At 41.0% G+C, this 15,163-nt stretch overlaps 1 protein-coding gene across 6 annotated transcripts in view; it reads right to left on the bottom strand.

Annotated features, from left to right (window-relative positions):
* LOC105013131 (septin-9-like) overlaps positions 1 to 15,163 on the bottom strand; it is a 100,042-nt gene that overhangs the window by 29,683 nt on the left and 55,196 nt on the right. For all 6 annotated transcript variants that reach the window (XM_010874441.4, XM_010874444.3, XM_010874439.4 and 3 more), the window contains one exon: positions 13,802 to 14,557. In XM_010874441.4, coding sequence (XP_010872743.1) covers positions 13,802 to 14,557 — 756 coding nt within the window. The remainder of the gene's footprint in view (positions 1 to 13,801; positions 14,558 to 15,163) is intronic.

The following is a 15,163-nucleotide window of genomic DNA, read 5'->3' as shown; positions in this document are numbered from 1 at the left end:
TGGGTCAACACTAAATCCCGACAAAAGAGACAACCTATAATCCCTTGTAACCACACTTCAACACAACAGCCCTATCCTGAAGCTTCATGACAAGCCAAGAGACAAGGACCCTGTTTAAATCAAACTGAACTGATTAGAAAGTGTAGGAGAGTTTCTCCCTCCAAATCCCAGTTTATAATGGTTCTCGTTTGTACCGTGGTTCTAGTTTATACCGTGGTTCTAGTTTATACCGTGGGTCTAGTTTACACCGTGGGTCTAGTTTACACCGTGGGTCTAGTTTACACCGTGGGTCTAGTTTATACCGTGGGTCTAGTTTATACCGTGGTTCTAGTTTATACCGTGGTTCTAGTTTATACTGTGACGGAGGACCAATTATCCCAGCGAAAGGTGTGTTGCGGAAGGTTCTTCAAATACAACGGGTTGTCTGTGATTAAAGAGCAAAGGAAACAGCTGTGTCTCTGGCCGCACAGGGAGTATAATTATATGCCTACCAGGAGTTAAAGCACCATAGGCCCCACATACACCTATACCCCCCCCCAACCTACAAAGACATACACCTACAACACACACCTACAACCCATACACACCACTGGGAATAGTGTGCCCTCAGGGTGCTTCTCCCTCTGTCAGACAACACCTCACTATCAGCCTCGCTGACACTCCCTCAACAGAGCTCCACACTTCCTGCTCAGGGTCAGAGGTCATGTATCCACATCTACTAGGAGTACAAATAAATCATGGCTGTCTTTAGTTAGTTTTACAGTGAGTTTGATTGTGTTTTTTTTAGGTAGTTAGTTGTACAGTGGTTTCGAGCTCTGAATTTCCTCTTACTACAGGCAACCTCAGAGCCCTGCATTCTTTGTGCATCTGTGTGTGCCCGTTCCTGTACGAAGACAGTGCTTATCGTTTCATAGTGGACAGTGAAGGTAGAAACAGTCTGTCTTTAAAGAGGACAATGCTAATTAGATGAACCATCAGAGTCTTGTGGTTTTTTTAATCACTGGCGAAAGAGTTTGATTTTATTGCAGCATTGCTGTAATTTCCAAGAGTTGAAGAAAACTCCCATTTGCTGAAGCTTTCCCAGCTGTGTTGCTAAGCACTGTGTCAGATTGATCCGTTCAGTCTGAGCATGTGCAGATTGGAGATTCCCCTGTAACTAGAGACCCTTGGGTCTGTCCAAAACAGCAGTATCTTCCATCACCATGAAAGAGACAGCCAGAATGAGAGATGTTCTGATAAACTTAGACAAAGGGACAGTGAAACAGAGACAGTTTTCTTCCCTTCATACTAGGACCACAAAGGCCTTAATTCAGGTGAATCAGACAATAGCATCGTGACATCTAACCCTTTCGCATTAAATACACAAAAACTTTGCTCGAATGAAGACCATTTGCTATCCACACACACACACTTTGTATTTTTGCTATAGTGGAGTTGTTCAGTGGAGTCTTGCTGCAAGAATGATAGCTACATAACAACCCCCCCCCCCCACCTAGCATCCCTCCTGCCAACCCCCTGTCTTTTCTCCATAGCAGAGACTCCCAGTGCTATGGCTCAATTCTGGGCTCCTTACCGGGCCCATCAACTGAGATAACAGCCGGGCTATTTCCTCCAGCTGGGCAAAATTGTGCTCTTCCAACCAGGCCTCCTTTTCTCTTTCCCCTGAGCTTTCACAGATACAACAGCACATTACTTATCCCAGGCAGGCATATTTAGGCTACGTATCCCCTAGTCAAGTCTGGATATACATTTTTGCAGCCTTGTCAACCTCGGCGACCATAGCTGGACAGAGAGCTTAAACAGATCAGCAACCAGGTGATGCTCGGGCTGACCAGACAACAGACACTTTCTGTATGTGAGTATGTCAACAGAAAGGCACCAGAGAGTAGAGGAATATCCTGTTATATCATTAGACGTTCAATTCCCAACTGTACCAACTGCATCACAAAATAAAGTTCTAATTTGATCAAATTTTGTCTCCTAAAAAGGTTTGGTTCCAAAGTTCCCCAGTGCACCAATAAAGCCAGAGCCGTCTACCGTCTTTTTGACAGACACAGCTTGGCCTGGGTGATCATCCACATGCAGAAACACAGATGGCAGATACAGCGCAGCGCTGTCTGTAAAGGTAACCATAGGAACCAGAACCAGACCTTTCTACAGTCTGTGTAGGGGGAATGTGCAGACAGCCAGGAGAAGCACGCCAGTCTTAAGGAGAGGAAAAGGCCCAAGTGAATATACACACACACACACACCCCTTTCACACCAAGAGACAGAGAGTGGATGGGTGAGTGCGTGCAATAGAGAAAAGGTCCAAAGTGAATAGCCAGCTTGTGTCCCACAGGTTTCCTGACAGACAGAGGGCTGAGTATTCGGTGGGCCGCCTCAGGAGGGGGAGAAAGGGAAAGAAAGAAGAGAGAAGTGAGGGAGAGACCAGCCAAACAGGGCCTCTATTGTTTCCATACAGTTTATGTGGAAAGCCAAAATAAGGGCATGTGAATGCTCACTCACGCACATTTCTGAGAGAAAAGCAGGTTGGTCCGGTCTGCATTATATTCATTCTGCACTTTTACTACATCCTTAATATAATAATATTTTTTTTATGTTGCACTGCCATCTTGGCATTCATTTAAGATTACATTATTATCTGTACTAATTCCTTCGGAACAAAAACATCCTAGATCAGATCAGCCCTCCCAGATGATCAGTGAATATGGGCCCCATTGTGAGGGGCTGCAGGTTGGACAGATTATCCAAAAGTTGGAGAATATGATGCCCTCTGATCAGTGTGAAGGGAGTGGGAGAAAAACAGCAACTGACCAAAAAACTGCATGTTTTTAAAATACAAAAAAACAGCATGTGTCACATGGGCTCAGGCAACGAATGAGGTTTTTCTCACGGAGAAGTATTGAACTGTTAATACTTCTCCATCACCGGGAAAACATCACCTTTTCATTCACACAGCTCTGCCAAGTGAAGGGCATACATGTACAGCGGTATGCTAAAAGCACACTTGTGTTCAACAATGCATGACTGATGAAAATGCTCAAATAAACACAACAGCAGCTTTGAGAACACAGACATCTCCTAAAAGAGCACACCTCATACTACTGTATATAGAGCAATTGTCAGGAGATATTACTCTTTCAATGTCTTGCTTGGTAGCCTAAACCAATTCAAGTCCTGTGTGGATGATATATACAACTTCAGTGTTAAAGAATCATGTACTTAAGCAAATGTTTCACCCACCTTTTAGATAAGAAAATATCAGTAACAGAGGATTTCTGTATCTTTAAAAGCATGTTATTGTGTTTAATATAAATATTTAAAAACAGTCCGCAGGCTATAATGTAGCAGGTAAAGATTAAGTACTTTTGGATGTCTATACAGTAAGATTGTGAGCCCTTTCCACGCTAAGGCAAACATCAAGAGAACCGTGCTCCTTTGTGATATAATAATGTCACAACTGACATAAAGCAGTTGTGATAAATGTAACAGGATTGGCCAAATACTGTAGAACAAACATAATATCATATCTTACAGAGGAAGGGAATACCTGCCTTAGTTACCTGAGTTTGACAGATGTAACTTCTGTGTAACAGCATCTCCTACTGGTTATTGTTAGAGCTGCACCAATCGGATGCTCGTGTTGGGAGCGGAGTCAAATACAACATACGGCTCCGCTATCGAGTATGTAGGGTGGTTCTCAGCCTATTAAGTGGCCTTTTCTCCATTTCCTCTTTACTGTTAGAAGAATGTTTGTCGCTTAGAAAACTGAAGAATGTAGCTCAGTTCAGTGCATATTCTCACATGATTACCCTAGAAACAGGAAATATACTAAGTAGCTTGAAAAATAATGCCGGTTTACTATCCAGACTATTTTCTCCAGTCAGTATGTAGCACTTTGACATCCATACACTGCACACACACACTTTCTAAATGATTAGTTGCTAGAGACATTTTCAGGCCTTGTGACAAGCACAAGTCTACCATCCTTTCTCCAAGCCATCAATGGCCTTTTATGTGGGAAAGAGGGAGATAAACGCTATTCCGAGTATTGTGACTGCAGCCTGAGGGAATACTCCCACAGTCAGCAGAAAATCTCCCATGAGTCATCCAGAACTATCGTAATTTCTGATCATAAGTTAGTCATTAGCCTCAGGACAATAATCAAAGAGACTCCTTGTAGTGTTGGCATGCCCAGAAGGTACCCTATAAGCAAGCATTGTACTATACTTAAATCCAAACTTGTACTTAGATTAACATAGAGGCTCATTTAAATGAAGGAGCATTGGTTACAGGAAACAGCAGCATAGCGACTTATCAATAAGTCAAAAGAAAGCTTCTTAGGGCTTTTGGCCCCCAAGGCCAGACCTTTGCGTAGACAGGATACCAATCATTTGACTGGGGAGGCATGTGAAAGGACCATTGAAACGGACAGAAGTAAGGACTTACTCCACCCTCGTCTCCCTGTGCAGGAGTGACCTCCATCTATGACCTCCCAGACAGAGGCGTGGCCGAGGATGCAGACTTCAACCAAACATTTGAAAACCTCTCCGATTGGCTACAGAGAAAGTCATGCACATTTTACCAAGCTACAGAAAGAAAACTTTAATTTTAAATACAGTTCTTACCTAATAGAGGCTGAGAAAAAAAAACGACTGTGTTCAAGCTCCTCTCAAAAAATTCTACTTATGTGCCAAAGCTCGCATGCATGAAGCTAATGTGAAAAACAAGACATTGTCATTTTAATTTTACTGTAATCTCACTTAAATTTCTAGCATTTTCTTAAATTTTGTCATTTCCTTCACATGGTCTTACAAATTTGTCTAATTGATTCTGTGGCAGTTTTAACATTTGTCACAAGGGGCATTAGGTAGATTTCTATCGGCAACAGGGCTGCCTCAAAGGCAAGGTTCATGGCAAGAAAGTACATTTTTGCATACTGGTGACAGAAATGCCACCAGAAGAAATTAAAAGACCACTGCAAATTGAGTGCTTCTGTTCCTAACTCCAAACTTTCCTTCTTGACTTTTTTGAAAAGGAAAGAAAAAGTGCAGTGGTCCAGAGCTGTGTGTGTGTATATATATTATATAAATATAAACACACACACACACACACACAAGAAACCAGTTTACTGGTCAACAGCAAGGTCAACAGTATGAACAGTAATCGTATACTTCAAGGATACACAAGAGCATGTTGGTTATGAATTATTAAGGAAATTGGAATTCAGGCGGGTTTTCTTCGTTAATGAATACGAGAGTCTTGGAATAACAGTACAGATTGTCTGTAGTCTCCCCTGTACTTCCCATGACACTTTCAGTATTACTGTCCTTAGGGGACAGTGTGTGTGCGTTACCCTGGCTTGTTTCTGCTCCGTGTCCTTCAGTTGACAGCCAAGAGAAACTTTACAAAGGTCAAACCATACAACAGGAAACCAGAGGGGACGGAGGGAGGGAAGAGAGGGAGAAAAGAAGAGCCAGATAGGGTAGGCTTGCAGACTTACTGCATAGTCAAATCTAAGACAGGGATTTGCAACTACGTGTGCAGGGATTTTTATGCCATTAAAATCCTTAGGCGGGCCTCCTATAGCCAGATAGGCCCTGTAAAATCTGCAATGTGGAGAATGCAGATGGAATCATAGACTTCAGACAAATGGATTTCAACAAAAAAATGTATTGAACTCATTACAAAATTAATTAGGCATACTGAAATTATTAGAAAATGGCCTAGGGTTAGGGTTATAAGGCCATATTTATCCTTAAGTGATGTTGTTTAAGTATTGTTGTGGATTCAGAAAAACTATTACATTTCATTTTCTATTTCAAAAGGCGTGACTGATTGTAAAAGTGAAGTAATAAAATATATTTATTTGAAATATTTTTTGTTAACAAAAATCCCTATCAGTGCAAACCTAAATGAATAAACCTAGATAAATAATGTAGTCGTGGCCACAACCCATAGCCATGTGTTAATTACCTGCACCCCTGGGATGGCCCACTCTTGGTGCATATTTCTGCAGTTCACACAAATTTGAAAGAAGCCTCCCAACTGTTTTCAGATCTGTCCATAGGTTTTCAGTAGGATTTAGATCTGGAGTCATTGCTAGCCAGTGTTTTGTCTTGAACACTTTTGCTTTATGAACTGTTGTGGGGTCATTGTCCTGCTGGAAAATACATGACCTTTGACAGAGACCCAGCTTTCTGACACGGTTAGCCACTGTGCTCCAAAATGTGGTATGGCTGAGCATTCTCTGGATTTGCAAATACAGTGTATTCCAAAAGTATTCAGACCCCTCTGCTTTTTCAAAAATAATTTGATTGGGTAAGTATCCAACAACCAAGTCAAAACATGTTAGAAACCCCTTTGGCAGCAATTACATATTTTAGTCTTCTATGGTAACTCTACAAAAGCTTTGCACAACTTAATTGTGCAATCACCTTTTCATTATACTCCTTAAAATTCTTCATGGTCATCATGAAATTGATGGGATCATGGCTACAGTGTAATTTAGTTTAATTCCAAAGTAAAGGAGAATCACCTGATTGAAATATATATTTGTTCCTAACTACTTTACAATGTGCCAACATTAATATCCTTTTAGTATTTCTTTGTGGAAATCCATATGTGGTATGGGTGGGCAAAGTCTGGATTTGCAAGTACACTGCATTCCGAAAGCATTCAGACCCCTTTACCTTTTCTACATTTGACAACTTTACAGTTTCATTCTATAGTTGATTAAAAAAAAAATCTCATCAATCTACATGCAATACCCCATAATGATAAAGCATAAACAAGTTAATACACATTTCCGCATTGTGTAAAAAAAATACAAAAACTGAAATATCACATTTAAATAAGTATTCAGTGTATCTCGAACACATTCCCAGGGAAACGCACTGAAAACTCACAAAGGCGCACACTCACACACACCCTCCGAGAGACAGGTTTCTGAACAAATCGGTCAGGCTCAAACTGAGGGGAAAAGGGGTATATGATGAAACCTATCCCAACAAGAAATAACTTGGACCACTCTCGTACTGTCCTGTACATTGGAGGTGCAGAAGGTAAAGCATATTGGTGTGATAGATTCTGAAAAATTCTCTCAAAAACATTCTCTCACAAATTATAATACAAGCTTAAGACAGGAAATGGCAGCTCAACTATTAAGTTCTAATTAAATCGATTATAAAGCTACACAAACAACATCATAACAGGCAGGAATGTTGTAAATTAAACCATTGAAATAAAAAATAAACAGCTGTAATTATTTTTCAATTAGAGAAAGGCTCATCCGGCTTTATTTCAGAACGTCCGATGAGACACACATTTCTTAGATGGCAACAATCCAAAATAATGCATGAACAGTTTTCATAGTTAAAATGTTGCCATTTTGATACTCATTTTATACAATTTTACACAGTATGCAATGAGGAAAATATAAGTTCTATTTCTGATGAGCACAATATATCCCAAACAAATGTCAGAATGTCAAAGTGAAAGAAAAATTATTTGACTGGGTAAGTATACAACCCCCAAGTCAATACATGTTAGAAACACCTGTGGCAGAGATTCAATCTTTTAGCCTTCTAGAATAACTCTATAAAAGCTCTGCACAACAGGATTTTGAAATGACCTTTCCATTATTCTTTTCTACCCTTTTCATGGTCATCATCACAGTGTTAGGCTATGCAATTTAGGTATTGACATATATTTTAAAACAAGTCAAAACTGTAACTAAAAACCATTCATTGTATTTTTGGTTAACAATTCCAGCATAGGTTTGGCCCTGTGTTGTTGGTCATTACTCACTGTAAGTTGCACTTAAAAAAGTGAACAATCAACACAAGATGGACACATGTAGATACTTATGTCATATATTTAAGAATGCAATGCCCCCGTGTGGGGGTAAAACTGGTTACACCACCTTTAGCAGCAAGCAAACGCTTCCTGTAGTTATTGATCAGTTTGTCACAGTGCCATGGAATATTGGCCCACTCCTCCATACAGAACTGTTTTATTCTCACTGACATGTGGGTTTTTGAGAATGAACTGATTGTTTCAGCTCCTGACACAACATCAAAAGTTTTTTTCTGGACTTTGACTAGGCCATGCCAAAACCTTAAATATCTTGTTTTTCAATCTTACTGATGTAGATGTGCTGGTGAGTTTCAGATCATTTTCCAGCTACACTCCAGATGCAGCTCACGGACAGATGGCCTGACACTCTCCTGTAGAATTCACTTATACAACCCTCTGTTTGACTGTTGGTATGAGATTGATAATGTGGAACAAGGAGTTTGGTTTTTGCACGACATAACAGGGCCCATGTCACCCAAAAAGTTCCACTTTCCTTTTTTGGCTAACTTGAGATAAACATTAATGTCAGTGCAGAGGTTTTCCCTTGCTACCCTGTCTACAGTAGAATTACATTTTTGCCGATTTTCTTTCTGATGGTGGAGTAATGTACACTGTGGTGAGAGAGGCCTGCAGATCTTTGTGTTTCCCTTGATGATTTTACACTTTGCCTGTGTCAGGACCACGAGTCCTGGGAATATTCACTGTTGTCCCAGACGTTCTAAATTTGGACACTGACTGGTTTGGTGGAGCCTAACAAATAGCATTCTAACATTTTCAGAAAGGTGTTCAGAAATGTATTTTGATCATGGCAATATGTGGCTTTGGAACCTGTGTGCTGGCAACTTGAATATGATGGTCAGGGCAGAAGTTAATATTGGGTAGGGCTGGCCCAGGTCAGGCGTGATTGTTCACCAAGACATTCAAACACCTAACTTTTATAATCCCTTCCATTTGGCTGAATTATTTGGGGCAGGAAGGAATAACGTTTTTATTTAACAACTTGAATATGTGGTCCAGTGCATCCTTAAATACACATAACCCTGTTGCAGAATAAATATATATTTTCTGATTCACACAGATGGGTGAAGTCTTTTGCAGGTTTACAAAGACATGCCATGCATAAACACACAAAGGAATGGGACAATGTTGTTATGTAGTATTGGTGAATACTTTCCTCACCTGGTGAAAACAGCCAAGTACTTTTTACACAAGGTAGTCACTATAAAGTTGATCAAATCTTAGTTTTCTCCAATCCTATATTTTTAAATCCCAGAAGGCATTATGAGTATATCCTGTAGCACAGGTCAGAACAATGACTGTATCTAAGAGGTGTCAGGCGGGTTAAACATCACATCAATATCATCATTATTTAACTGGAGCATGCTTAAAGAGATACTAAATGTCGGATATGTCGTATTAATCCCTGCCTTTACATTAAAATGTAATAGTTCCCTGAGGGGCCTTACAGATGTTTTTAAGATAGAAGTTATTTTAAAATAAATGTTAAACACTATAATTGTGAGTGTTTGTTCAGCAGAGCTCTTCTTTCAGAGGGGGTGTAATCTGACCTAATTGTGGCAGACACTGCCTGCCCATCTCTCTTTTTCTCTCCTTTACTTCTCATTCTAGTTCTACATTTCTCTCGGTGCCTCTCCCCCTTTCTCTCACTCTGTCTGTCTGTCTATCTGTCTCTGTCTGTCTACTGTTCATTTTCCCCATTCCTTCTCTTCAACATCTTGAAAGAGTTAGCAGCCATGTCTGGGTTCTCTCCTCTTGCCTCATAATACCCCCAAAAGCAGAGGAAAATATTAGAAGTTAAAACAGATTAAAGGGGGATTCCGGGACTGGTTACAGTTTACTTCCACACATCACTATAGTCCTTAGAATATCCTTATCAAGAAGTCAAGATTATTTAGATTTTTGACATAAATTCCAAAAATGTTTATAATCAAAATAGGTGACAAAAATATTGAGAGAGCTGATGTGGGAAGTCTTTGTTTTACAGAAATATCTAAAAAACAATTGCCCCTTTGCCTCAAGTCAAACTTGAGATCAACACAACAATTGACAAGGCGTGCCAGACGAGATAAACCCAAGCATCCAATGAATACAGCTCCAACAAGCCATGGTATATTGAGTGATCTCACTGGCAGAGTGAGTGAGTAATTTCAACACTCTTGAGAAGCTGTTTTCAACAGTTCTGCACATGTGGCAGTGATGAAACAGCCAATAAGCAGCAGTCAACAAGGGGACGGCTACGTCGAGGGGAGGAACGAAGGACGGTAAGACAGACAGAAATGAGACCACAGCAAGAGCAGTGCAGAAAGATAAACAGAGGAGGGTTTCTATTTTTACGCTGCACAGTTATGGACTCCAGATTTGGAATGTCACACCTGGCAGCTGCTGGTGCTGTCCTGAAACAGACTACCTACAGGGGTGAACACAATGCATCCCTAAGGTCCAGCGTCGGAGACATGAGGGACATTAGGGATGCAACGGTACAGTGGGCCCATGGATCAGTACGTACCGCGGTTTGTAAGTCACGGTAAACGGTGCAGTTTCGGTATGACGTCATCAGGTTAGAAGTGTTTCCACTCGAGTAGCGGACAGTGGCAAAGCAATGCTTGCAGATTGTATTTTGTTTGCGGTCTTCTTATCCTCGACATCTTATTGAACTCAAAAATAGTGATGAAAATATTTGTTAAACACTTCTCAGTTGTAGTCGATAAGATAACTGACTAAACAGATCCAAGAAAAAACTATAACTAAACAACAATTACTTTTCATTATGGTTGACAAAAATGAGACGAGACGAAATTATCTTTGTAATGAAAGTCTTATAGAATTACCAAATATGGATTGGGGGATTTTGGAAAGGGGGCATATAAGTGTTTTTGATATGTCCAAGCAAAAGCATACATAGGCAAACAATTCTGCTAACGCCCATGTCAGCCTTTCTCGTTCCAACGCTATTATTGGTGGAAAAGAAAGGTCATGCCCGGGTCATTCCAGAATCACCTCAGATTTTTCTCTAATCTGGTGGCAACAGATTGCCTGGGTACATTAAGGCTATTTCCCCAGTACAAATTACTGGTAGAAAAAAGGGAAGACATTTGGAGGCACTTTAAATCACATAGCCTACTGTAGACTCAAACAAGACGGAATGCAATGTTTACACTGCTGGACATAGCGTTTGCAACCACAAGTTGACGGAAAAATATTACAAACATCAAAACACATCTGAAATCGCAAATTCCCAATAAATATGCACAGGTAAAAATCAGTGGTGTGGCGACTGAAGAAGAGGACATAATCTAACTTGTCAACTACAGTATGTAAAAATAATTTACTCTTCTGTTCCCCATTTTCTTACATTTCTATCTGATATTTCCATCAATTAAACTACTATACATTTCACACTGGCTAATTAGATTTTGCAAATTTCACACAAATCTATACCATGCAGTGCTTAAAATGTTAATAAATAATAGGAGGCTATATCAGCATTGCAAACTAAACATTTTGATATTTCAGACTTCAACCTTACTTGACAGTGTATAGCTCCCATAAACTATATTGACACGTACCAGTATGGAATGAAGAAGTAGATATACACAACATTTAAGTGTTTAGCCCCATTACAAGATTAAAAATGATGCTAGCTTGCTACAATATGTTGTAAGAGTTGTTTTATTCACACAATTTAGATTTCTTCCCTTCTGATTATCTGTCAATGCTGTTGTAACTGATTTCATTGGACAAATACATTCATAGAGTTGTTAAAATAAATGTAACCTCACAGAATCAGTGATGTTTTGCATTAATTCTTGCCCTTTATCTGCTGCAGATGAATGTGTTCTTCCACCAATTTGAGACTAGATTTATCCAATAATGTTTACACAGAGCAATGTGTTGGTAGAACAAGACTGTGTATGTTTGTGTACATGGAAGTCAGTGATATATTTACTATAGGTAAATGAGGAAATACTTTTGATTTGATTCAAATATGATTAAAACATAAGAGTATTTTGTTGACTAAAATGGCTCACTGTTTTCATGTCTTTGACAATAAGTAGACCAAAACATTACTCAAATGATAAAAATGTTACTAAAACAAGTCAGAACTAAATCAAAAGAGTTCCGAAATTAACACTGTATTGAACACTGAATCCAAAATGTTCCCACACAGCAGATATGAAAGACAACGGTGCCTCTTCATATTTGTTTCACTCTGTCTTACTAGCGCTCACCATTGGCACGTTGGAGCTGGGAGAATATTTGTTTTTAGTTTCCCCTCTCTTCATGGGGCGCCTTTAGGAAGGTTTCCTACGGAGATGTCATTGCAAATCGTCCATTGGTTGTTTAAGAGGGAGGGGGTTGCGGTCACAACGATTGTCACATTTCGAGACATTGCTTTGGAGTAAAGTTTGTTAACCCTCAGGAGCCCCCTAACGGCCTGGGGCCCCAAGCAGCTCTGTGGATCTGAATTTATAATGCGTGTTCAGTCTGCAGCGTTTATACTGGATGGGGGTCTCCAAGAGTTTTGAGAACCACGGACAGACCATTAATGACAGAGAGAGGTCTACAGTGAAACCTTCAATTCCCTACTCTGTCAACATGACATCAGTATCTTAACAGTAACATCTTTTGGGGCTTTTATGGGGGTTTTCTGGTGTTTTGACATGAAGCACTTCTGAAAACTAAACAAAATTAATTTAATTGCTCACTGTCTTGAAACTGGTCAATGTAAAGATTTGGTATGCTTACACCATGAGCCATAGTTATTTGTATACCACAGCTAGCCACATGAGGATGACTCTCACAGTAACAGTAAACATATGAAACATGACAAGAAAATAAAACACCACTATATTTCACCTTCAAGTTTTGCTAACCATGCATGTGTCCCAAATGACACACTATTATGATGACAGTGGACAGAACATGGATCAGGTCAGTTAGTACTGCCCTATACACAGACCTAGGGTGCCATTTTGGACACACAGATCCCTTCATGCCTAACATTCTACCAAAGGAAGGCTACCAAATCCCTCAATTAGTGAATACCTTCTTGGAATAATTTATCTGAACAGAATATACTCATCATCTGCCTACACAGCCAATAAAACTCCACTGCATTCGTTATATTGGAGCTGAGTGGCCGTTAATATTGGTGGATTGGAATGCCAATGTCATGTAAAATTACATGACATTTTGCATTACCAAAAGAATAGCCTGCATTTAAAGCTCACATTGTCCTTCGCAAGGAGGCATTTGAATGTTTATATTCACAGTTTTTGATCCTTCCTGTAATAAAGACCATTCCATTCAATATTGTTACTTCTAGAGGTCAGTATAGTTGGCTAGTCTACACAGGATACACAACAGCTAAACTCCCTTAACACAAGCAACAACTACAAAACACAACCACTACTTTACTGCATTCTCAACATCTGGTGCCAGGAAAAGCATTCTCACCCAAACACCCTTGGAGCACCACACCACGGCTAGTTCAGTCTCCCAATTCACAACCATGTCAACCTCGGCTTCATTTCAGTCCTTCATACGGACCTGACGTAATTCTTGGCTTACCCTGAACCCATCTGACTGACATTCCTGCTGAGACTCAGCTGGGATCCTCATCACTCAGACCTACTACATCAGACATTCAGACAGTATTTACACAACAGTGGGCACTAATGAGGAACTTTGCGGAGATACGCGGGTCACATGCATAAAAAATACAGTGCCTTGCTGCGACCAGAAGTTCATCTGTAGGTTTCTCTCGGTGAGGAGCAGTGAGTTCTGATATGCAGTGACTGACAGAGTCCGACCAGCTTTATGAACCTTGGACAGGACATTAGTCTACCTCAGGACACGCGACAGACCGAGCAGGAGCTGTGCAGACATGAATCAGATAACAAGGAGAACAGTGACTTACTCTCTGTGGGTCTGATGACGGGCAACTCGCTGACCGGGGGCTGTGTCCTCTCGCTCCTGGGTTCCACCCGACTGGTCAGATGGGCGACGGGCGGCGCGTGGTGGGCGTTGTTTTCCACCACACCGACCGGAGTTGGTGCCCCAATCTCTGGCTGTCTGAAGACGGGCATCTCTGGTCTCCTCAAAGTGGGTGCCTCGACGGGGCTAGGCACGGAGGGCTCGGTCCTCCTTTGAGGGGGGTCAGGGATCCGGGTGGTTGGTGTGGGCACGGAGTCCACTCTCCTGGGGAGCGTGGGTGGCTCGTGGGACCTGGAGAGGGAGATCTCTGCCCGTCTGTTTGTCAAAACGGAGGTGGTGGGGCTGTCTGGGGCGGCTCCGGCTCGGGAACTTAGGGCATCAGCTCTCTTCAGGCCGAAGCGGGCAATACCAGGGCTGGGTGAGCTGTCAATCTGCTTGGATGATACTTCAATGGAGATTTCGGTGCGACGGGAGGAGGCTGTATCTGTGGTACGACCTCCTACACCTCCCCCAGGCAGCTCCATGCGTCTCAAGCTTGACTTGGGGGAGCGGGGATTGGAGGATTCGGAAGGTGAGGTTCGGGAGGGGTAGTCAGAGTTGCGGGACGAGCCCAGGTCGTGGAAGCTTCGCTGGCTGGAGTTGGAGGACGAGGTGGAGGAACGGAGGTTGGTCCGGCGAGACAGTGGGGAGGGGTTGATGGATGCATCGGACTCCTCCACCTCAAACGACCTCTTGAGTGCTGAGAAAGAGAAATAATGGTGTGGTCAGTAAACAGACCAGCACAGAGGAGTTGTGTTGCCTTGTCAGTTTATCAACTTATTAAGAGGGATTAAATAAAGGTGTATAAGCAATACATCACCATTGTCTTTAAGCTGAGAAGCCTTAGCAGAGCATAACAGACCATTATATGAACAAAATGACAAAAACACTGGGAAAGCATTTCTTTTTTAGATAAATTTTAGAGTTGGGACAATATATATAAAATTAAACCCTGACCATACAGATCACTAACACAGGCTATGTAAGCTTGAGATAAAATACACCTGCCATGGGTGATCATGGTGGTGGGACAATAAATGTCTACAGCAATCAAACCAGTAAGTAGCCTAGTAATTTAACCTACCAGAGGTTTGTATATATAGGTTGTGTGTGTGTGTGTGTGTGTATATATATATATATTTATTGATATATTTTTCAGAAGGCCTGCCGATACGAATTTAGATTGAGTGAGTAAATGCGAAGAGATTTTTTTTCTACGAAACACAATATTTCGGCCATGCTTGCAGAACTGCTAATGGAAATTGACATTAAATATCTTTCGAATGTGCAAAAGTATTATGTTACA

This window comes from Esox lucius, chromosome 11 (assembly GCF_011004845.1).
Source record: "Esox lucius isolate fEsoLuc1 chromosome 11, fEsoLuc1.pri, whole genome shotgun sequence".
Lineage (NCBI taxonomy): Eukaryota > Metazoa > Chordata > Actinopteri > Esociformes > Esocidae > Esox > Esox lucius.
Note: the sequence above shows the minus strand (reverse complement) of the source record. Positions and strands in the feature narration are given on the sequence as shown.